Source organism: Aulonocara sp. 'chitande type north' Nkhata Bay, linkage group LG19 (assembly GCF_057382095.1).
Source record: "Aulonocara sp. 'chitande type north' Nkhata Bay isolate Kocher_YH1m ecotype deep benthic linkage group LG19, A_spYH_male_GT1.1, whole genome shotgun sequence".
NCBI lineage: Eukaryota > Metazoa > Chordata > Actinopteri > Cichliformes > Cichlidae > Aulonocara > Aulonocara sp. 'chitande type north' Nkhata Bay.
Genome location: NC_141362.1, coordinates 2,189,706 through 2,214,216, shown reverse-complemented (window position 1 = coordinate 2,214,216; position 24,511 = coordinate 2,189,706). Strand labels below are relative to the sequence as shown.

General features: G+C 42.2%; 3 protein-coding genes across 7 annotated transcripts in view; 2 read left to right on the top strand and 1 right to left on the bottom strand.

The window, feature by feature from the left end:
* adck1 (aarF domain containing kinase 1) overlaps positions 1 to 12,224 on the bottom strand; it is a 124,356-nt gene extending 112,132 nt beyond the window's left edge. For 2 of the 5 annotated variants that reach the window (XR_015126394.1, XM_086274889.1), the window contains exons 1-3: positions 12,089 to 12,224; positions 11,799 to 11,916; positions 10,700 to 10,837 (exon numbers count right to left, since the gene is read on the bottom strand). Coding sequence is in view for 4 of the 5 variants with exons in the window: in XM_086274889.1 (XP_086131015.1) it covers positions 10,700 to 10,831 (132 nt within the window). In the remaining variant the exon portion in view is untranslated. Of the gene's footprint in view, positions 1 to 10,699; positions 10,838 to 11,389; positions 11,454 to 11,798 lie in introns of all 5 variants that reach the window. The other 3 variants (XM_086274891.1, XM_086274890.1, XM_086274892.1) reach the window with 3 other exon arrangements.
* Positions 1,384 to 6,257, top strand: LOC147306305 (uncharacterized). The gene has a single exon (XM_086275568.1). It carries the CDS (start codon positions 1,649 to 1,651, stop codon positions 2,519 to 2,521), a length of 873 nt encoding a protein of 290 aa, XP_086131694.1. The 5' UTR covers positions 1,384 to 1,648; the 3' UTR covers positions 2,522 to 6,257.
* Positions 12,225 to 16,762: 4,538 nt separating the features above from the next.
* On the top strand, positions 16,763 to 24,264 carry snx6 (sorting nexin 6). The gene is made up of 14 exons (XM_086274809.1): positions 16,763 to 16,867; positions 17,012 to 17,062; positions 19,039 to 19,143; positions 19,244 to 19,354; positions 20,572 to 20,693; positions 20,785 to 20,908; positions 21,100 to 21,195; positions 21,284 to 21,389; positions 21,570 to 21,645; positions 21,798 to 21,837; positions 21,929 to 22,015; positions 22,099 to 22,258; positions 22,351 to 22,436; positions 22,648 to 24,264. Exons 1-14 carry the CDS (start codon positions 16,862 to 16,864, stop codon positions 22,699 to 22,701), a joined length of 1,224 nt encoding a protein of 407 aa, XP_086130935.1. The 5' UTR covers positions 16,763 to 16,861; the 3' UTR covers positions 22,702 to 24,264.
* Positions 24,265 to 24,511: the final 247 nt, after the last annotated feature.

Below are 24,511 nucleotides of genomic sequence, written 5' to 3'. Positions count from 1 at the left end.
AGGAGAGGCCACATATCTGTAACAGCTCTGCTGAGACCAAAGATTTCATCAGGATCATCCAGGTAAAGAAAGGTCAGCTGGAAGTAACACAGGAGGATGTTGGAGCATCCGTGTGAATAAAAAGTATGATTTTTAAACAAAAACACTGATGACACAACAGCAGTGACGATGGCGCTGTCATAGTTTAACATGGAGTCAGTCTGCAGACAGCACAAAGAGGAAAAAGCTGGTGGGAGTCCTTCATCCAAGCACCTGATTGACAAACTCCAATGTGAAGAAAGTAACTTTGTAGCTGTTGACTGTTAACTTAGTCTGATACAATGTTTCAATCAGGCAGGTCGCTGAAGGCGCATGTCTGCTGTCCCACTTGAATCTGAAGGAGGGTGTATTACATCAGCGGTCCCCAACCCCCGGGCCGGTACCGGTCCATGAGTCGTTTGGTACCGGGCCGCGAGAGTTGAGACTCAGGTATGAAATGTATGGTTTTCAGGGTTTTTATGGGTTTTCAGCGTTATTTTGTTATCGTTTTTATCGTTAAATCGGTTTTCCTGGGTCTTTTCACGTGTGTTATGAACAGAGATGGGCAGTAACGCGTTACTGTAATCTGATTACTTTTTTCAAGTAACGAGTAAAGTAAGGGATTACTATTGCAAAAACGGTAATTAGATTACAGTTACTTTCCCGTAGGAACTCTGCATTACTGCGTTACTAAAACCGTGATTTTTTGCGAGAATGTCTCACGACAGTGACGTAAGCGAGTGCGCCGTTCATGACAACAGCTGTGTGCAGATCAACAGTGGATCACATATCGATTGTGGGAGAGAGTATGAGCGTGCAGCGTTTAAAGCGTGGAAGTACTGACCTTACTTTGAGTTTGATTCCATAAAAAGTGACAAAAACATTAGTGTCCGCTGTGCGTGGGAAGAAAACTTCTTTTTACAGCGAAAAAACCCCTAAACTTCCAAACAAGCACCGAGTAGCTACGACGTAATGGGAAACTCACAGAGAAACTCGCGGATTCTTCCACTGACCGCGGCACACCTGCACCAGGGTAAACCTCCGCCTACCCCACTCCTGCTTTACAGGTGAAAATAGAGCAACAGGACCGCTGAGTCTTTGACTTTATTTATTTTCTGCTGTGTTTTACTTGCATCTATTTGAAAGAGTGAGTGTAAACACAAAAAATATTTTATTTTATGTGCTGGAATGTGCAGAAAATAGGTTTAAATGTTAAACTAATTTATTCAACTCAGAGAATGTTGCATATAATTAAATGTTTGCTTGATGCATAAAGTTAAAAGATTAAAACTAATAAAACAAGTTTTAAAAAGAGACTTTTCCATTTGATTACATTTTATATGACACCCTGACTCTTGGTGGCGCTGTCACTTGGTGTTCGCTCGCTCTGTGGTAGAGTATCACTTCCTGTTCCTGCTCAAACACAGTGGTGTTTCTGAGTAGCTTATTTGCTTAGCGATTTAATTAACAACTTTTAAATACATTCTTCTTTCATAGTATAATCTTCACGTGCTTCCTCCGAAGCACACTTTCTGTGTACTCACTACCTAATTCATAGCCAAAGTATTCACTCACTGTCTCTGTACTGTCTCGCTAGCCTAGCTTAGCTCGTAGCCGACTCGTTAGCACCATGGCTACTTCACCTGTCCCTCCTGCACTTTCTTGCTCATTGTGTCAGATGTTTAGTTACTCCTCGGCCTCCTTTAGCAGTAATGATATCTGTAACAAATGTAGCATATTTGCAGCTCTGGAGGCCAGGATTACTGAATTGGAGACTCGGCTTCGCACCCTTCATTCACCCGCAGCTAGCCAGGCCCCTGTAGCTGGTGCAGCCGAAAATAGCGTAGGCCCCGCTAGCTGTTCCCCGGCAGGTCCCAAGCAGCTGGGGAAAGAGGGCGGCTGGGTCACGGTGAGGAGGAAGCATAGTCCTAAACAGAAGCCCCAGGTACACCACCAACCCGTTCATGTGTCTAACCGTTTTTCCCCACTCGGCGACACACCCGCCGGGGGTCAAACTCTGGTAATTGGTGATTCTGTTCTCAGACATGTGAAGCTAGAGACACCGGCAACCATAGTCAATTGTCTTCCAGGGGCCAGAGCAGGCGACATTGAAGGAAATTTAAAACTGCTGGCTAAGGGTAAACGTAAATTCAGTAAAATCATAATTCACGTCGGCAGTAATGACACCCGGTTACGCCAATCGGAGGTCACTAAAATCAATATTGAATCGGTGTGCAACTTTGCCAAAACAATGTCGGACTCTGTAGTTTTCTCTGGTCCCCTCCCCAATCAGACCAGGAGTGACATGTTTAGCCGCATGTTCTCCTTAAATTGCTGGCTGTCTGAGTGGTGTCCCAGAAACGATGTGGGCTTCATAGATAATTGGCAAACCTTCTGGAGGAAACCTGGTCTTGTTAGGAGAGACGGCATCCATCCCACTTTGGATGGAGCAGCTCTCATTTCTAGAAATATGGACAAATTTATTAAACCCCCCAAAATATGACTATCCAGAGTTGGGACCAGGAAGCAGAGTTGCAGTCTTACACGCTTCTCTGCAGCTTCTCTCCTCCTGCTACCCCCCCAAAAACCCATCTCCATAGAGACTGTGTCAGCTTCCAAAAAGACAAAAAACAAACTAAAAACCAGCAACAAACAACTTAAACATAAACAATCACAAAGAAAGAACAATACAGTATCCACATCTGAACCAAAGAGTAAAACAGTGAAATGTGGATTATTAAATATTAGGTCTCTCTCCTCCAAGTCTCTGTTAGTACATGACTTAATAATTGATCAACAAATTGATTTACTCTGCCTTACAGAAACCTGGTTGCAGCAGGATGATTATGTTAGTTTAAATGAATCAACACCCCCGAGCCATTCTAACTACCAGAAATCTCGAAGCACAGGCCGAGGGGGCGGTGTGGCAGCAATTTTTCACACCAGCCTATTAATTAATGAAAGACCAAGACAGACTTTTAATTCATTTGAAAGCCTGATGCTTAACATTGTCCACCCCAGCTGTGAAACTCAGAAACCAGTCTTACTTGTTATCATCTATCGTCCACCTGGGCCTTACACAGAGTTTCTGTCTGATTTCTCAGAGTTTTTATCTGATTTAGTTCTGAGCTCAGATAAAATAATTATTGTGGGTGATTTTAACATCCATGTAGATGCTAAAAATGACAGCCTCAACATGGCATTTAATCTGTTATTAGACTCAATTGGTTTCTCTCAAAATGTAAAAGAACCCACCCACCACTTTAATCACACTCTAGATCTTGTTTTAACATATGGCATCGAACCTGAACATTTAACAGTGTTTCCTGAAAACCCTCTCCTGTCTGATCATTTCCTGATAACATTTACTTTTACAATAATTGATTACACAGCGGTGAAGAGTAGACTTTATCAAAGTAGATGTCTTTCTGAAAGCACTGTAACTAAGTTTAAGAATATAATCCACCCACTGTTATCATCTTCAATGCCCTGTACCAACACAGAGCAAAGCAGCTATCTGAACGCTGCTCCAACAGAGGTCGATTATCTTGTTAATAATTTCACCTCCTCACTACGTACGACTCTGGATACTGTAGCTCCTGTGAAAACTAAGGCCTCAAATCAGAAGTACCTGACTCCGTGGTATAATTCTGAAACACGTACCCTAAAGCAGATGACTCGTAATCTGGAGAGGAAATGGCGTGTCACAAATCTAGAGGATCATCATTTAGCCTGGAGAAATAGTTTGCTGCTTTATAAGAAAGCCCTCCGCAAAGCCAGAACATCTTACTATTCATCACTGATTGAAGAAAATAAGAACAACCCTAGGTTTCTCTTCAGCACTGTAGCCAGGCTGACAAAAAGTCAGAGCTCTTTTGAGCCAACCATCCCTTTAACGTTAACTAGTAATGACTTCATGAACTTCTTCACAAATAAAATTTTTATCATTAGAGAAAAAATTACCAATAATCATCCCACAGATGTAATATTATCTACAGCTACTCTTAGTACCATTGATATTAAGTTAGACTCTTTTTCTCCAATTGATCTTTCTGAGTTAACTTCAATAATTACTTCCTCCAAACCATCAACGTGTCTTTTAGACCCCATTCCTACAAAACTGCTCAAAGAAGTCCTGCCATTAATTAATTCTTCGATCTTAAATATGATCAACCTATCTCTAATGATCGGCTATGTACCACAGGCCTTCAAGCTGGCTGTAGTTAAACCTTTACTCAAAAAGCCATCTCTAGACCCAGCAGTCTTAGCTAATTATAGGCCAATCTCCAACCTTCCTTTATATCAAACATCCTTGAAAGAGTAGTTGTCAAACAGCTAACAGATCATCTGCAGAGGAATGGTTTATTTGAAGAGTTTCAGTCAGGTTTCAGAGCTCAGCACAGCACAGAAACAGCTTTAGTGAAGGTTACAAATGATCTTCTTATGGCCTCTGACAGTGGACTCATCTCTGTGCTTGTCCTGCTAGACCTCAGTGCAGCGTTCGATACTGTCGACCATAATATCCTATTAGAGCGATTAGAACATGCTGTAGGTATTACAAGTACTGCGCTGCAGTGGTTTGTATCATATCTATCTAATAGACTCCAGTTTGTGCATGTAAATGGAGAGTCCTCTTCACACACTGAGGTTAATTATGGAGTTCCACAGGGTTCAGTGCTAGGACCAATTCTGTTTACATTATACATGCTTCCCTTAGGCAGTATCATTAGAAGACATAGCATACATTTTCACTGCTATGCAGATGACACCCAGCTCTATCTGTCCATGAAGCCAGATAACACACACCAATTAGTTAAACTGCAGGAATGTCTTAAAGACATAAAGACCTGGATGGCCGCTAACTTTCTGCTTCTTAATTCAGATAAAACTGAGGTTATTGTACTCGGCCCTGAAAATCTTAGAAATATGATATCTAATCAGATTCTTACTCTGGATGGCATTACCTTGGCCTCCAGTAACGCGGTGAGGAACCTTGGAGTCATTTTTGACCAGGACATGTCCTTCAACGCACATATTAAACAAATATGTAAGACTGCTTTCTTCCATTTGCGCAACATCTCTAAAATTAGAAATATCCTGTCTCAGAGTGACGCTGAAAAACTAGTTCATGCATTTATTACTTCCAGGCTGGACTACTGTAATTCATTATTATCAGGATGTCCAAAAAACTCACTGAAAAGCCTTCAGCTAATCCAAAATGCTGCAGCAAGAGTCCTGACAGGGACTAGAAAGAGAGAGCATATTTCTCCTGTTTTGGCTTCCCTTCATTGGCTTCCTGTTAAATCCAGAATTGAATTCAAAATCCTGCTCCTCACATACAAGGTCTTAAATAATCAGGCCCCATCTTATCTTAATGACCTTGTAGTACCATATCACCCTATTAGAGCGCTCCGCTCTCGCTCTGCAGGCCTACTTGTTGTTCCTAGAGTATTTAAAAGTAGAATGGGAGGCAGAGCCTTCAGTTTTCAGGCCCCTCTTCTGTGGAACCAGCTTCCAGTTTGGATTCGGGAGACAGACACTATCTCTACTTTTAAGATTAGGCTTAAAACTTTCCTTTTTTCTAAAGCATATAGTTAGGGCTGGACCAGGTGACCCTGAATCCTCCCTTTGTTATGCTGCAATAGACGTAGGCTGCCGGGGGATTCCCATGATGCATTGAGTTTTTCCTTTCCAGTCACCTTTCTCACTCACTATGTATTAATAGACCTCTCTGCATTGAATCATATCTGTTATTAACCTCTGTCTCTCTTCCACAGCATGTCTTTATCCTGTCTTCCTTCTCTCACCCCAACCGGTCGCAGCAGATGGCCGCCCCTCCCTGAGCCTGGTTCTGCCGGAGGTTTCTTCCTGTTAAAAGGGAGTTTTTCCTTCCCACTGTCGCCAAAGTGCTTGCTCATAGGGGGTCATATGATTGTTGGGTTTTTCTCTGTATCTATGAAGCGCCTTGAGGCGACTTTTGTTGTGATTTGGCGCTATATAAATAAAATTGAATTGAATTGAATTGAATTGAATATGATGATTATGTAGAAAAAGTAGAATTGGCTGAAAAATCTATCACTTTATCACCTCTTCAGGTTGTAAATCGTGTTTTTAAAAAGTAACTAAGTAATTAATTACTTTTGAAAATAAGTAATCAGTAAAGTAACGGGATTACTTTTTGGGGGAAGTAATCAGTAATTAGTTACTGATTACTTTTTTCAAGTAACTTGACCAACACTGGCTATGAATAAATCTTTTTTTCGGTACCGGTACTAGTTTTATTTTGTTGTATTTATCCGCGACACCTTAAAGGCCGGTCCGTGAAAATATTGTCGGGCATAAACCGGTCCGTGGCGCAAGAAAGGTTGGAGACCTCTGTGCTAGATGATCTTTATTTTATTATCTTTATCAAGGTTTTCCTAACATTATTTTTCAGATTCAAAGTGAAATCACCCAAAACCATATGAATTAAGCAGGTTTTAATAAAACTGTATGAATATTTAAAATATCAGAATCCCAGTGCAAATGTACACGGGCCAGAAACACTGACTTGGGTCTGTTAGGCTGGACACCGAATCATTAGTAACATTAATTCTTTTGTTAACATTAATTATTAACAGCTACACATTATAACAGCTTGTTTTCAGCAGCACAACATTTTCCATCAAAGCCCACACTGTTCTTTGAATTTACTTGATTTTAATGAGTTCATCAGTGACACGTGGTGAGCTCATGTGATTTCTTCTTTTCATCCTCACTTAATTTTCCCCAGTAAATCCAAAGTATTCACATAAGATTGAATTTGTGTTGATTCAACATGACTTCTGTGATCTATTCTTATAGTTATTGTTTTATGGTTGATTATGTTAATTTGCTGCAGTCACTAGAGTCCTCTAAACTTCATGCAGCCTTCAGATCACCTTAGGAATTCAGGCTGGAGCAGAGTTCATCTTTCAACAGGACAATGACTGCAAGCACGCAGCCAAGACAACAAAGAAGTGGCTTGGGGACCAATCTGTGAATGTCCTTGGGTGGTGCAGCCGGAGCCCAGACTTGAACTCGATTAAACATCTCTGGACCAACACTCCCCATCCAACCCGATGGAGCCTGAGAGGCTCTGCAAAGACGAGGAGAAACTGGCCAAAAACAGATGTGAAAGCCTGTAACATCGTACTCAAAAACATGGGAGGCTGTAACTGCTGCCAAAGCTGCTTCAATGAAGTACTGAGCAAAGGCTGTGAATACTTATATGCATGTTGTACTTTAGTTTTCTTAACAAATTTTCAAGAATTTCAGGCAAACTGTGAATATTTCCTGGATGCACTGTAGACCTGCCCTAAAATGATTTGGGGATTTATGCAGGAATTCTCAAATCACTTACCAACAGTGTTGAATAAATCTGACTTGATGGCTTGAATGAGAAACTAAGAAAAGTAAAGAGGTAACACAGAAAGGCTATGAGGTAATACAGAAAGAAAAAGCTAAAAGCTTCCATCGTTGTTGTTAAAACCTTAGCTTCAAATGCTAGTTTGAAATTCAAGGAAGCTTGGAACAACCATCTTCCACAACTTCCCAGCTAAAATTCTTTTTAACCCTTTGAAGGCCTACTAGGAGCAACCTTTGAAGCTCTTTTGTGAACTGAGGAGTTCCTGTCATATTTCAGGCCTGCTCAAAGAACAAAATCACTGGGTTGGAATCAGATATTAGTGAGCGTGATCTCTGCTTATGCAGTAACCACTAGAAAAACCCAGAAAAAATTCTAATGCTCAACACAGAACATTTTTATTGACATACACTAAAGGCACAGGGAGGTCATCAAATGTTGTCTTTATGGGATAAAGAGTTAAAAACCATCACTGCCTATCCCACCTGTTAAATCCTCAATAGAAAAGTGTGAATTGATTTTCTTGAATTTCTTGATTATTTTAATAAAACAGTGCTACACTGAATTCAGCCACAGATCTCTCTGGAAGCCTGAAACACAGTGGTACCGTCCAATTCTTCCGCCTACCTGTCAGACTGGATCGCTACTCAGTTTTTAAAAGATACTTTTCCAGTTGGTTTAGAGACTGGAACAATTATAAACTCCTTTCTGTCATCTGGGGTTTTCACCTCCAGATACACAGACAACAGTTAATCCAAAATGCTCCCGCCAAGCTTTTAACCACATCGGTTATTGTAACTCTTCATTGTTACTTGTTAGTTTTACAACCATTTTTAAGATTACAGGGAGTGCAGAATTATTAGGCAAATGAGTATTTTGTCCACATCATCCTCTTCATGCATGTTGTCTTACTCCAAGCTGTATAGGCTCGAAAGCCTACTACCAATTAAGCATATTAGGTGATGTGCATCTCTGTAATGAGAAGGGGTGTGGTCTAATGACATCAACACCCTATATCAGGTGTGCATAATTATTAGGCAACGTCCTTTCCTTTGGCAAAATGGGTCAAAAGAAGGACTTGACAGGCTCAGAAAAGTCAAAAATAGTGAGATATCTTGCAGAGGGATGCAGCAGTCTCAAAATTGCAAAGCTTCTGAAGCGTGATCGTCGAACAATCAAGCGTTTCATTCAAAATAGTCACCAGGGTCGCAAGAAGCGTGTGGAAAAACCAAGGCGCAAAATAACTGCCCATGAACTGAGAAAAGTCAAGCGTGCAGCTGCCAAGATGCCACTTGCCACCAGTTTGGCCATATTTCAGAGCTGCAACATCACTGGAGTGCCCAAAAGCACAAGGTGTGCAATACTCAGAGACATGGCCAAGGTAAGAAAGGCTGAAAGACGACCACCACTGAACAACACACACAAGCTGAAACGTCAAGACTGGGCCAAGAAATATCTCAAGACTGGTTTTTCTAAGGTTTTATGGACTGATGAAATGAGAGTGAGTCTTGATGGGCCAGATGGATGGGCCCGTGGCTGGATTGGTAAAGGGCAGAGAGCTCCAGTCCCACTCAGACGCCAGCAAGGTGGAGGTGGAGTACTGGTTTGGGCTGGTATCATCAAAGATGAGCTTGTGGGGCCTTTTCGGGTTGAGGATGGAGTCAAGCTCAACTCCCAGTCCTACTGCCAGTTTCTGGAAGACACCTTCTTCAAGCAGTGGTACAGGAAGAAGTCTGCATCCTTCAAGAAAAACATGATTTTCATGCAGGACAATGCTCCATCACACGCGTCCAAGTACTCCACAGCGTGGCTGCAAGAAAGGGTATAAAAGAAGAAAAACTAATGACATGGCCTCCTTGTTCACCTGATCTGAACCCCATTGAGAACCTGTGGTCCATCATCAAATGTGAGATTTACAAGGAGGGAAAACAGTACACCTCTCTGAACAGTGTCTGGGAGGCTGTGGTTGCTGCTGCACGCAATGTTGATGGTGAACAGATCAAAACACGGACAGAATCCATGGATGGCAGGCTTTTGAGTGTCCTTGCAAAGAAAGGTGGCTATATTGGTCGCTGATTTGTTTTTGTTTTGTTTTTGAATGTCAGAAATGTATATTTGTGAATGTGGAGATGTTATATTGGTTTCACTGGTAAAAATAAATCATTGAAATGGGTATATATTTGTTTTTTGTTAAGTTGCCTAATAATTCTGCACAGTAATAGTCACCTGCACACACAGATATCCCCCTAAAACAGCTCAAACTAAAAACAAACTAAAAACTACTTCCAGAAACATTCAGCTTTGATATTAATGAGTTTTTTGGGTTCATTGAGAACATGGTTGTTGTTCAATAATAAAATTATTCCTCAGAAATACAACTTGCCTAATAATTCTGCACTCCCTGTAGTTTGCTTGTGTTTAAGCCCTACACAGTCAGGCTCCTGCCTACAGCTGCAAGTTGCTGACTCATGAACACATTTTACAGCATGACTTTGTTAAAGACTTGCATGGTCCCTAAAGGTGATTGGGCTTTTACAGTTTAGACTGTAGAGTGATTTCTTCAGTCACTCTGTAAAATCGTTTAAATTTCTTGGTAAAGCTTATTTTTAATCTTTCTGCTTTTCTAAGCCACTAACGTCCTGATGAAACTTTTACCTTTGTCTGTGTAGGTTCTTGTTTATCCAGGTCATGGTAGTCTAAGGAGCTTGGAAAGAAAAAACAACTGGAGTTTCCTCAAGACGTTTCATCAGGTGATCTGAATGGGTCACATAACAGTGTGAGGCATGGTCTCACAATGGTTTCACCAAAACCTCTGCGGACCTACGCCTGGGCTCATGTGGTCAGGCACATGATCAATAGTGGGCCAACGACCCTCTTAAAGGACAGCTCCCACCTGGGATTCTCCATCATTCGGTCTTAGAACTGAAGACGTTCCTGGGATGAGAGCTGAAACATCTTCAAGAAACTTAAACTTTCTTTCCAAGCTCCTTAGACTACCTGTTTTAGTGTCAGATTGTATGTGTACTGGTTTTGAAATTTGAAACTGTTTTAAATTCTACTTAAGGTAGTTTTAAATTTCGAATTTTTATTTTCAAAATGTACTTTCACTGTTTAGCAACTTGGGTGCTGAATAAATACAAATGAAGTAAAGATACAAAGATGCTTCAACATAAGCAAGTTCACAGAAGTGTTACCAGTATAGCTGCCTAGTAGAAGGACTTGTAAGGACTTAATGCTATTATCATTAAAGGCATTTTAGAATATGAAATTTCCAAGTAGTGTTGTGCAGTAACTCACAGTCGCCACAGCTCGTCCAAAGCGGATCACACTTAAGTCACTGAGGTCCAGGTGACTGCTATAAAGGTAAAATCCAGATGAGGCAAGTACTGCTGTGGCTAGAGAGGAGACTTTGAGGAGCCGATTAGCCATGAGTCACTGCAAGAGGAAGACGAGGGAGGAGATCAACAAAGTGCTAAAGAAGTGTTTCATTCATTGATAACTCGGAATAATGCTGTGTTGATTCACTGTGGCTGATTCACATCAGGCACTTTGAATTGACACAAAAAGAAAAGTGCCTCTTAATATGAATCTACATTTGAGATCTGATCACGGCAGAAGGTTGCATCTTAGTTTGGTGAGGGTTCAGGCTTCAGACAGTTTGTGCATTACCAAGGACCCCAACAAGACTAAGAATAAGACAAATATGGACTATTTTGAACTGCCCAGAGCTCTATAAATGCCCAAGAATAAAAACGTGGAGCTAGAAATGTGGAAAATAGGTCCTTTTTTATGTTTTGTAATTCCTATCTGCAGAATTAAAACTTACTTACTCATTAAAGGGGGAAGCATTTCACCAGTAGGGGTGTCGAGTTATTGCTGTTACTGTGTAACTTTGGATCTTTTAAGCACTCCCCTTTTATCAGGTTGCAATTTAAAAGAAATGAATGTTAATGATTCACTTGTTTAAATAAGGTTATACCGACTTACTGTGATATAAACTGCCACTGAACAGGAGTATAGTCTAGCCCCAGTTCAACTTCAGCTGATACGGCTTAAGCACCAAAAAAGAGGGGAAAAAAACATCTTGTAAGTGATCCTGAAAGCATCACCTGCGCATAGAGGGCAGACTGTCCTTTATTTACGGTCAGAAACTGGGACTGTTTTTAAATAGAAAATGTCAGTTATATGTCAATCACCTGGCCTGGAGATCACTGGAGTTTATCTGATTTGTCTAAAAATAAAACAACAATATACATGCAATGTTGTCGCAATAATATCAGCTACCTAGTTTGCCACTTGATTAAAATATTACACAGTGAAAGCACTAGTCTCCTGCTTTTCTCAAGCATCTTTGTGTTGGTGCACCTAAGCCGGCTCGGCGTGTTATGACACTCACCCTGAGCAGCTAGCGGCAGGTCAGCTCAATGAATCACAAAGCAGTTCCTGCCGAGACAGCTCCAAGTAGTGTCTTTGCCTCAGACCGGATTTCGCTGGTGTCTCGTTTCTAAAAGACGCTAATAAAGAACAGGATACGGCGACTGTGAGCTTATCATCACTTGTGTTGTTGTGTTATGCAACAACCGGCTGGGTTTTGTAACAGGCGATGTATGGCTGCACCACCCAGCAGCACTCAGTGCTGACCGGCGAAACTAAACGTCTCAATGAAAGAACTACGAGCAGCTTTACCTGACTCTACAACGCGCGCTGACTGACTGCCATTTATCCGTTTGATTTGACCTCTTCGCAAAATTTCGACGCAGAGCCAAAGGATTCTGGTTAATGTAGTACGGCCTGATATGGAGCCTGTAGAAAACATGGACGACGTAACAGCTCCCCGAAAGTCTCTACTGCCCCCTGGCGTCTGGCTCCAGTATGGCTCATAAACCCCGCCTCCTGTGTGGCCCACAGGGCCGGCCCTAGAATTTTGGTGGCCCTAAAGGAGATTTCATAAATAGCCCCAAAAGATTGACTGCTCATAACTAGATGAAGATGAACACACTTCATTCTTTTAAATGTAGGGTGGGAGAAATTACATGTGTACATGTGTAACCACACAACAAATGAATTTGTTTTCAACTTGTGCAAATTATCCAATAATATTAATATGTCAAAATATGATCTAAAGGATGCAATGACACATAGCTAGAAAGTTAATATTTAACATGGAAGAATTGGGGGCAGTTTAGACCTTTCATCGAGTTTGTGTTAAGATAAAGTAAATTAAAACACCACTTATAATTATTTCCAATATTGTGAGAAAACATCAGGTTCTTTGTAACCAAAAAAGCTAGCTATTATAAATGACATTGCAGTTTTACTTAATTTGAGAAGCAAACAGCAAGTAAAGCTTGTTCTAATAAAAAACACATTAGCTAAACTAAATAGAACTGTTACGTTTTAGCTGCTGTTTGCCAGGTGAAAATTACTGCGGCTACATTCTATTTAATTTGTTCAAAATGAAATGCTAACTCCAAGTTGCAAAACAACAACAAAAAAAAAAAAAATGCACACATACACACACAAAAATTGGTAAGTAGCTAACAACCAAAGCTAACAATACAATCAAATAGGTTACTCGGTTATTAATTATGTTTACAGTTTGTCTTGAGCTGGCTAACAAGCTGAGGAAAAACAACCTGCCGTTCAGGTTAAAATGAACTGTGGCTATTTACTGTGAAATATGTTCAAACACAATAAATACAACATAGCTTCATCCTTAAGGTAATCACACATCTGTGCTGAGACGTAGCGTTATGATGGTGCTGCTCCGATCTTACCCAACCATTAGCCCCAGAAGTCCTGTTGTATTGTCGTTACCTGACAGTATGAAGCTCCTTGAGGCAACTGTGGTTGTGATTTGGCGCAATATAAATAAAACTGAAAAGTCAGCAGATTCTCGGGATTTAAATTATCCTTATGTTCAGTATACACAAACATCTTTAACATGCTGGTTCAGATGCTTATCCCAGTGAAAATGCCTTTTTACTGTTAGTTTTAAATCAAAATGAAAGTTTAAACCAAGTATGACACATATGAACATCAAAAAAATAAATAAAGACAAGCGAATGATTCAGTTGAATATATGCTCCAGTGAGACATTAAGGTTCACTAAAACTATCGACGAATAAACAGTTCATATGTCAGCAGTGCTGAAAACATGTAGGAGCAGAACTTCAGATCCTGCAGTGTGTGAAACAGGGAAGGATGTTTCAGACCTAAGGGGTAAACTTTACATCTGTGATGATCCTGTTTGTGATTACAGGAGCTGCCCAAGGATTCAGACCTCAGCACCACCCAGTGACAAAGACAGATCATCTTATATGTTCACTCTTTGTAATAACTAACTGATGAAAAAAGTACAAACACTCCCCCCCGGTTTGGATCTTTAGCATCAGAATTGTTGTCTTAAGGCCAAGAAAGATGCCAAGCAGATTTATTTTACCAAGTGGATCATCATGGCCTTGCCATATTGGTCCATTCGATTGACCTTTATTATAATTATGAATTTATTTTATTTTCAGTTGCTACAAACGGGACAGACATGACTGGGGGATAGGACGGGGAGAAAGAATGAAAGAAAGAGAGGGAGAGAAAGAAAACCAAAGGGGAGAAGAGACGGTGAGAAGGGGGGGAAGAAAGAAAAAAAAAAAAAAAAAACACCTGGGTCACCTGTATGGAGAAAAAAAACAGAAGAGAAAGCAAACAACAAAGAGCAAGATAATAAAAAAACAGCACCATCACAATAAACTAGCTAGCAGTAGATATCAGTAGATACTAAATATTAAACGATATTGTGCAGCACGCAAGATAGACAGCGCACAATGTGCTTTGAGGCAGCAGCCAAGAAAGCTTTAGTCTGCGTCTGTGAACACCCGTGTGTACACCTGTTTGCACACCTGTGTGGATCAGCATGCTTGCATTCCAAAGGTTTCTCCATGTAACGATCTGCTAGGGAGTGTGGGGGGGCCACAGCCCCGTCCTCCAGGGCATGAAGCAGGTATGGAGGAGATCCAAGCCCCCGACATCCAGAGGCCCCAGAGTACGAGGACCCGAGGAGGACCACCAAAGGGGGGGGGAACCGTGCCACCCTCCTGGGAAGAGCTGAGTAGAGCCCCAAAGGATAGGTCACCCAGCAGCTACGGAGCAGAGGTCAGAGGGGGTTGCAGTGGCGTGCCCGCGGGCTCTGCCGGCAGCCAGCTGTGCCAGAGAGGACCGAGCTTCAGGCCCAGAGGCCGGAGGTCTGAGGGCACCCCACCCCCCGGAAGGAGCCCAGCCGGGCCACAGACCCCAGGCCCCGCCAATCGACACAGACGAACAGGCACACGCGGACACAAACGTGCATTCCCACCCCATATGCACCACCAAATACTCAACACTCACCCAACGTGTAGACAGACACAAATAGACACTGCACAGACAGTCTCACTCCCCAAACATACTCTATATCCCAGGTCCAGGTACCCCCGCCCTCAGAGGGGCAAACCGCACCTAGACCCAGGAGATGTAACCCTTCTCTCTGGGGTGGAGGCAAGCGGACCAAAAGTACAAACACTTAAGTACCACATGATGTGCTGTCAGCGAAAGCTGCAGCTGTTTTCCTGATAAAGTCAAAGACAAAAAGCCAAAGGGATTAATCATCCATATAACTGTGTCACTGTATATCAGCAGAAACATTAACTCAGTTTGGTGTTTCAGTAAACTACTGATCTCAGACCTGCACAGATTCTGCTTTTAACACTGAGTGTACTCAGCTGCATGAAGAGCACATGAGATAAAACCAGATGGAAGGTCAAACATCTTCACTTGTATGTTGAACTAAAAACGTCTGATCTGGAATTCTTTCACACTGCTTTGCTAATTGTCAGCTGTGTGTCAGGCTAGGACCCAAATGTAGGACTCAGAGACGGAAAACGTACAGCAGCAGCTTTATTGCTGGAGAAACAAGCTAAAAGTAAAATACATGAACACTAAAGAAATAAAAGGCGATCTAGAACTACAATCATACACAGACTAGACCTGACCTGACAACTAACACGGAGAACACGACACCAAACAGAGGGACACTGAGGACTTAAATACAGGCAGGATAACGATGAGGCTGGGGAACAGCTGAGAAGACAGCTGTTCCCCAGCCTCATCCTCTGACATAACAAGACAAAGAGGAAGCAAAACTGAATACAGTGAGTGCAGGACAAGGACTATCAAAATAAGACAGGAAGCACGACGAAGACGTAGATGAAGACACACAAGCTTAACACTGAGAACAGGGGAGAAACTAGCACAGGGACATTACTGTGTGGAGAGACGGAGAGGCAGCATGAAACACGCAGACACGAGAAACACAGGGAAGACACAGAGACAGACACTAGCCGCTAGAAACGTTTCAGCATTGTCTGGCAGAAATGAAGGCGAAAATCTTCATTTTATCTCATTTTTCTTACTTTTATGTGTTTCAATGGTGTGCTCCTTTTGATGTTTAGGTTATTTATCTATCCTTGTCAGAGTCGGGGGGGGAGCCTATCCCAGCCCTCTCAGGGTGAGAGGCAGGGTACACCCTGGACAGGTTGCCAGTCTGTCCCAGGGCTATGGTATGGCTTGATTGTGTATGTGACAAATACAATTTCAATGGGAATTTGATTTGAGGTGTAGCAGCTTTACTATGAGCTCCTCTCAAATAGCTTAACTCCTGGCCTCTGCCTAACTAAGGGAGAGACTAGCCGCCCTTCAGTGAAAGCTAATTTCTGCTGCTTGTATCAATGATCTCAACTACCCAAGCTCACGATCCTACGTGAGGGTGGGGACTTTGATCGACTCGTAAACTGACAGCTTTGCTTTTACATTTAGCTCTCTCTTCACCACTACAGAAGGTCGCAGCATCTGCATCACTGCAACCATGGCCCCAGTCTGCCTGTCAATCTCCTACTCCCTTTACTCATGAACATGATCCCAGATACTTAAACTCCTCCAGCAACTTATCTGTGTGTGCACTCCATGCTCCGGGCTAAGGGGCATGGCCTTCAGACCTGGAGGTGCTAATTCTCATTCCCACCACTTCACACTTGGCCACTCACTGGTGTGAGCTGGAGGCTACCACCTGATGACACCAACAACATCATCTGCAAAAGCAGAGATGATTATGAAGCCACCAAATTCCGTCGTCACTTGGTTATGCATAGAAAGTATGTCCAGAACCATTATGAACAAAACTGGAGGCAAAGTTCTTCCAAAAAAGGAACTTTCCACATGTGAGGGAACGTGTTCTGAAGAAGCTGGCTCTACCTTTTTTATTTCATTTTTATAGCTTTTATTTTCATTTAAGTTTTCTAATATTCGTTTAGTTTGTTTAAAAGTAGGTTTTCTTTACAGGTATTTTGTTTTGAATTAAATTCATGAAATCCGCCCGACGACGCCTGACTGTTCTGACGTCACTCCACTTCCTGTCTCCACCCATTTGCAGCCATGATGGTAGGTTTCTCTGTCTCTTCTGTTTTTCTTGTGTTGTCTGCTCGGTGAGCTCGAGAGGTTCCACCGGCTGTTGTGTTGTGTTTGCGTTTGTGTTACGGTCGGTGTGCAACTAAACAAACAACCCTGTGCTCTTTGTCTTCGCAGCAGGAAGGGTTGGACGACGGACCCGACTTCCTCTCCGAGGAGGACCGGGGAGTGAGTGCTGTCCGTCTGCCTGTCTGTTTGTTCACCTTGTGTCTTTTCACCTGTGTGCCTGTGTGTTGGAGTTTGACGCTCTTCTGTGTTTGATTCAGCTAAATCAGCTGGGTAGCATTAGCTCGCTCATTTTTCTAGGGAAGTTAGCTGTCCAGGCTAACTTTAGCTTATTGCTAATGGGCAGTTAGCCTGTCAGCTGTGGTCAGACTGGTTCTCCAAGCCGCGAGTACAGATGATGACCCGGCTGCAGTCTTTGGGCTTAACCGAGAGCTAACGAGGCTAACGGTTACAGTGAAAGTTTAAATGGCAGCTAACGAACCACTGACTTAGTGAAGTTCATGTTGATGGTACGTGCTGCTAGCGCTGCTGTTTTACCATCAGCTGTCACATGACTGAAACGCTGCTCCGATTCTAATTGGATAATCCCTGTTATTGTCAACGAAGCTCGACGAGGGCAATTCAGTCCAAAATTCCACAATGTTGGATAAAGGTGTCCATGTTTCTGTAATTCTAGGAAACACGACACGGCTTTCATCATCACAGGGACCAGCAATCTAAAATCCAGACAGATGGACAAACAAAACCCCAAAGTCAACCTTAAATATAGTTTACTCAGTGCTCTTGACCTGACTTGGTAACCGAGCACTTTGCTTGTGGTTCAGGTTGAACTACCACTGCTGTCCCCCGAATCTAAATATTATCTTGTAAATAATTTAGGTGCTTTGTGTTCCATCTTTTCTTTCATCCTGACGTGTGTACAGAGCTGAAAGTACCCAGATGTCCAAAATACACATCCAGAGGTTTATTGTTGCTGCTTGTTGAGTAAAGAGCTGTGGTTTTATGGTAATATCGTTTAGTAAAGCTGGAAAATAATTTTTACAGGTTGTTTTACTCTGAAGCACATGTATACAGTTACATACACTAAATGATATTATAGAAGTCTTTTACAGAAGTGTCTGATTCATGTATCAGTCACAGCTTGATTTATAGATTTATTCCTAAGAACATGGTGTGCATGCAGGCTTTTCAGTATGTTGTGCTTTATGGACTTTAGAAAGAGGAAATTCAGGATCCCCTCTGAAAGATGGGACAAAGTAAAATGAGTCTTGAACCTGGCCTCAGTCAACAGACGATTTCTGTTGTACAAGAACAAACAAAAAGCAAGAAAAGTTGTGAATTTACTCCCATCTGAGCACCTTCAGTATATTTATGATGTAGCTGTTCTGTGAGGGCAGTAAGGTTCACACAGTCAGGAGATCCAAGTGTCTCAGACCTACATTCTGGTTTGTGGATAAGAAATAGAACAGAGATATATTATTAAGACACTGGTGTTATAGCTGGACTTCTATACTGTGTACTTGTGGTCCTTGTTAAAACCGTGGCAGCTGTCACACCTGTCAGAAAGGTGTGTGCTGTAGTTTTTGTAGCTCGAGTGTGTGATACTTGTCACTGTCTAATTATGTCATTCATTTATTGTTGCCAAGTGAAATTGAGGTGTCAGTCCAATAGCACACGATCGGATGGATGTGCAGTTACATGTTCTTTAATGCAGTGTCCCAGGACGTTTGTTGAACTGGGATGGCGACACAGCTGTATTTTTTGTTCCTTCTCCATATGAGGCCTCTTTTTCACGCTGCATAGTTGTTGTTGTTGTTTTTCTTTAGTGATTCCGTTTCTTTACTTTAAACTGGGCCTCGATGCTGCGCCTCGGTTCATTGGTTTTAGCTCTTGCCCCTTTTGGGTGAGACTACTTTTCAAACATCTGGTAGGTAGATCCTCTCTGCTCCAGCTGTGTGCTGAGACCATGGCATATGCATGCAAAGTAATCAGTAGAACTAACTTCTGAACAAACAAAGTTCTGTACTGTGACACAGTACGATGTAGGTGAAGAGTACACTGTAACTGACAGCTGGCTTTCGTTGTGTGTCTGTACTGCTCACTGCGTTGTTGGACACACGGTCTCTGTCCTCCTGCAGCCACGTGCAGTCAACGTGGACCTTCAAACAGACGCCATGCTGCAGGTTGACATCTCTGATGCCCTGAGTGAGCGAGACAAGGTCAAATTTACCGTTCACACCAAGGTGAGACTGACTGCTGTCAGATACGCTGACAGACCTGAACTTCGATAACACGTAACAGACCTGAACCTGCACACTGCTGATGTGCTTCCTTTTTGCACAGAGCACGCTTCCCAACTTTAAGCAGAACGAGTTCTCGGTGGTCCGACAGCATGAAGAGTTCATCTGGCTGCATGACTCCTTTGTGGAAAATGAAGAATACGCAGGATACATCGTAAGAGCAGCATGCACAGAGGACTTCACTTCACCCATAGTCACCATTCTAAGACGCAGAATAACGTTAAGCTAAGTCGTCACTTTAAATAAGCCCACGTTTTATCCTGTGTCTCATTAATGAGATGTAGAAAGACAGCTTTAGTCTTGAGCCATTACACACACACACACACACACACACACACACTCTCTTTTGGGGGAGGTTCTTGTGTTTTGGGGTTTTTATGGTCAAGCCACTTGACCTTAACCTCTATCGAGCATTCAAGTATAAAAAGGCACCACAATTACACAGAAACAGAGACACACACACTGAAACACACTCACTTATAGGCTGGCACTTCCAGAGCCTGGACTTTCAAATTAAGATAAGACAAGCTAAGATAACCTTTATTAGTCCCACATGTGGGAAATTAGTTTTGTTACAGTGCAAAGTTAAGAAAAAACATACTGTAGTAGGATTAGATAATAAGAATATGAATAAGATACTGCACACAATAGAATAAATATATATACAACAGAATAAAATACAATATTGTCAGAAAAGGAGGATTGCTGAGTATTGCTGAAATAATTGAAGCAGTGTGGCAGCATCTGGACATACAGCGAAACAGAAACATCCAGAAAAGAACAGGAATGCCTTCAAGTTGCCCAGAGAGCTATTCCTGACGGCTACTTAAAGGAAGGAACGTTTGCCTAAGACATTCCAGGCTGTGTTGAATAAAGGCCGTCATACCAAGCTTGTTGAATTGCACAGGCTGTTTTTTTTCTTATTTATTATATTTTAATTTCTGTTTCCACGTGTTCGAATCGCTCTGCTTGCTTCCAATATTTCTATCAGAATATAAATAAATGAGGCTCAAGTTTGAAAAGAACAAGTAAACAGACACAGGCAAGACGCACAATAGTTCTTACCCAAGAAAGGTTTCTATTTGTAGGCAGAGCAAAAGAGAAAAGGCCCAGGACGTTAGTAAGAGGGTTCCTAGTCTTAACCTGCCAAATTCTGTTAAATTTAGTTATCTGACAGTGACAGATTTAACATCTGCCTGTACAAGTATCTGAACGACATATTTCAGTATCTGGAAACTGATGGACCAGCTTACATCACCACTAGCAAAAGAGCAGACAGGCACGTGCAACCGAGTTATCAAACCTGCATCAGAGGCCAGAAAGAGTGTGAGCTGGCTTCAGTGTAGAGCCGTATGCGTGTTGTTGTTGCAGATCCCCCCAGCACCTCCAAGACCAGACTTTGATGCATCCAGAGAGAAGCTGCAGAAGCTGGGCGAGGGCGAGGGATCCATGACTAAAGAGGAGTTCACAAAGATGAAGCAGGAGCTCGAGGCGTGAGTGAGCACAGACAGCAGTTGTTGTCCCCATAGTTGTTTGACGTGCTGGATTAATCACCACATCGCCCCTTTTTGTGTTGTTGCACAGAGAGTACCTTGCCATCTTTAAGAAAACCGTAGCCATGCATGAGGTCTTCTTATGTCGTGTGGCGGCTCATCCTGTGCTCAGGAAAGACCTCAATTTCCATGTCTTCCTGGAGTATAACCAGGATGTAAGTATCACACCGGATTCATTTCATTTTTAGGATTTCTGAGCAGCTCGAAGAGCCAGTCGTCAGTCAGCACAGGACCTCGTGGTGCTCCTAGGAATAACAAGCAGGTCGACAGAAAACGGAGGTGTTCTATACCTGCTAACTCTGTGTTGTTCATCTTTCTTTTCTTTTTCATGTCTTGTTGCCAAAAGCTGAGTGTACGAGGGAAGAACAAGAAGGAGAAACTGGAAGATTTCTTTAAAAATGTGGTGAAGTCGGCAGATGGTGTCTTGGTGGCTGGAGTCAAGGTGAAGACCCAGGAACTAGTTTCCACCTCAATCAAATGTGGTTTCCATGTTTTCTCTTTATTGATAGTTGCTGTTTTTGCGCCTGTAGGATGTGGATGATTTCTTTGAGCACGAGAAGACGTTTCTGTTGGAATATCACAACAGAGTCAAGGATGCTTCAGCCAAGTCTGACAGAATGATCCGGTCACACAAAAGTAAGAATCTTTTAAATCCGTTTTTCTTTTGTAAGTGATGTTTGTGTCTGTGGCATGAGCTGAAAGGTCAGGTTCAGGGCTTGTGTTAGAGTCTCGAGTAATTCATTGAACAGAGACTTGGAGTTTTATATAAAGGAAAACTGTGTGACGCTGATGTCCACGTATTTGTTTTCTGTTTAGATGCTGCTGATGACATCAACAGAATTGCCTCATCTCTCTACACATTAGGAACACAGGACTCCACAGACCTCTGCAAGTATGAACAAATGTTGTCTTTGAACTTGACCTGGAGCTGCCTTCATGTGATGATTTTTGCTAACACTTGTATTTGGTCCTGAGCAGAGCCAGGTTGTAAACATACCTGCATCACATCTGTCTTGTTCTTTTGTTCCCTTTTTCTTCCTTAAGGTTCTTCCTCAAAGTGTCAGAGTTGTTCGAGAAAACTCGGGTATGTCTGATCAAATTTGGAGTTTGCCTTGTTATCTTATTACCCCAGTAACTCTAATGTTGGGACCATGTTTGGGGGGTTTTTTAAACAGAAAATTGAAGCTCGCATTGCAGCAGATGAAGACCTGAAGCTGGCCGACCTGCTGAAATATTATTTGAGGGAGTCACAGGCTGCAAAGGTCTGATTGACAGTTGAAGTCACCAGTTAAAAAACTGGCTTTGTTAAATATTGCAGTTTATGTGATGATGTCTCCCCTCGCAGGATCTCTTGTACCGGAGGAGTCGGGCTTTGGTCGACTATGAGAACGCTAACAAGGCTCTAGATAAGGCTCGGGCCAAAAACAGAGATGTTCTGCAGGCTGAGACCAGTCAGCAGCTTTGCTGCCACAAGTTTGAGAAAATCTCAGAGTCTGCCAAGCAAGGTCATTTTTTGTTCTTCCTATGTCAGCGTACAGGTGAAGGAGTGTTGGATGTGTGTGCGGTCTGCTTTCACAGTGCATTCTTCTCCAAACAGAGCTCATAGACTTTAAGACAAGGCGAGTGGCAGCCTTCAGGAAGAACCTGGTGGAGCTGGCCGAGCTTGAGCTCAAACACGCCAAGGTACTGAGTATACAGAGAAACCAGCCGTTAAAAGAGCATTTCAGCTGTTCAGGAGTGTCTGATCTCATTATGTGAGGTGGCTGTAGTGTAGGAGAGGAGCAGGCTGCCTTCTTAATTGAAAGGTTGGCTGGCCTCTCCAGTCTGCATCCTTGTAGTATTAAGCACTTCATAAGAACCAGTCCATTTACCTATTACCGTGTCTCACCTGCAGGGGAACCTCCAGCTGCTGCAGGGCTGTCTGGGCATCCTGAAAGGAAACACTTAACTGTTTGATACTGCATACATCCAGCTGGATGCCCCCTGGCTTCTGTCCCGCCCATTTCCAGCTGGACAATCCCGTCACATGGGTGAAACCTGCAAGGACAGAAAACCGACGCCAAGATAACTGGACCTGGAGACAAATAGAAAGAGTCTGAAATAAAAAAGACAGGAAGTCTGTTGTCATCATCACTAACAAGACAGTCTTTTTTTTGTTTTTGTTTAATGCCCTGAGTCCTGTTCATCATCTTCCTCTTTCTCAAGCAGCATAAGTATTGGTCCTACTGTTCTTTTGCCTGATTTGCAGCGCCTGTACTGGCCCTACTGAGCCACCATAACCAGCAGAGTAAGACTGCTCCCTCAGAGGTCCTAATAAATTAGCTGTTTCTGTGGTTTCAGTCTGATTCTGCTATAACTGGATATGATTGGACATTCTGTACTTTTTGTAAATTTGTGAAGTTAAATAAACCAGATTCAGTCTAAAATTGTCACCTTTTCAAAACGTAAATAAAGATTTTAGGTCAAAAGAGAAACAAGTGAATGTGACTCCTAGGAGGGGATACTGACCCGGTCTGCTGCATCTGTACTCACGGGTCCAAGTTTGTCTCTGCTGGTGACCTTATTTAGTGCACAGCAGCATAACTTTAGCTCAACAAGCTTACTGCTTTAACCAGAGAAGGAAAAATCAGACAGTTGCTGATTGTATCGAACTGTATTACTGTTGGCTTCTATTGTGATGCATTGCACTCCTATTAGTGTGGGGGTTTTAATTTTTTTTGTGCTCTAAAAAACCCTCAGTCGACCACAGTGTCTGGTTAGTAGCTGTTCATTGAACTTCTATCAGTGTTTTAACGAACCTGGAAACAAGATTCATGTTTTGACTTTGTTTGAAAGTTTAAAGACTCAAAAACAGACAAAAGTAGTCAGTAAAAGACAAGTGTGTGTGTGCTGTTTTATTTTTGTGCCACACATGGCCTCACCTGTTGTTTTGCCGTTTGCATTTTCTGCCTCTTCGGTTCTGTTTATTTTGGTGGCGCTTGTGTGTCCAGGGGGGATCTTAATGTGTATCGACTTCCTGTGGCGCTGCTACTGCTGTGTGACGGCGTTTTGAGTCCAGTTCTCTGTTCCTGTTAAAGTGTAAATTCACTATAGAAAAAACAAACACAAACTTGTACATGTTTGTATTAGTTGACTAATGAACGCTAACGATCTTCATCACTCATTGTAGATTCTTTGTTCACTTATCAGACGTTTGTCACTCTAATCGAAAGCGGAGCTTCTGTTTGCCTTAACGCTGATCGGTGGCTCCTCATGGGTCATTGAAAAGAAAAAGTTAAGTCACCAAATGAAAACAGTTTCTGTTCTTATCCCTATTTTTTAATGAACTGTATACGAATGTTTTTCAATCTTGTGTGACCAAAGCTGCTTCTGCTGATTCAAGAAGGAAACAAAAATAATAAAAGATGATTATGAAATTCACAACATTTTAGTTGTTTAAACTTCAGCAGGTCTGTAATCCACCCTGATCGTACTGAGACTCAATAAAACTTTACAGTTTTCTTACAAATAATCTCTGAACAATTTGTTTTTATTGGTTAGACATATTTGTATCCATCATAATATAAACGAAATAAATAGGGCGTGTCCCATTTTGACCTCGGGACTTCTATGCTCACGTTTATGGCGTTCCATGTATGCCCGTCTTGCACCCTCCTGCTGGATTGTCTGAGAGGTACCTTTGCACACCCTGCACCTGTCGTCTTACCTGGTGTGGCAGACCCCAGCCGGTATGGATCCTGTGCTGCCATGATCAGTGT

Bases quoted from the DNA above. Each gene is read 5' to 3' on its own strand.
- LOC147306305 (XM_086275568.1), top strand. From the start codon at position 1,649: ATGGCTACTTCACCTGTCCCTCCTGCACTTTCTTGCTCATTGTGTCAG.
- snx6 (XM_086274809.1), top strand. The intron at 19,355-20,571 runs GTAAGAGCAGCA...TTGTTGTTGCAG, and splicing joins AAGAATACGCAGGATACATC to ATCCCCCCAGCACCTCCAAG. The intron at 21,196-21,283 runs GTGAAGACCCAG...TTGCGCCTGTAG, and splicing joins TCTTGGTGGCTGGAGTCAAG to GATGTGGATGATTTCTTTGA.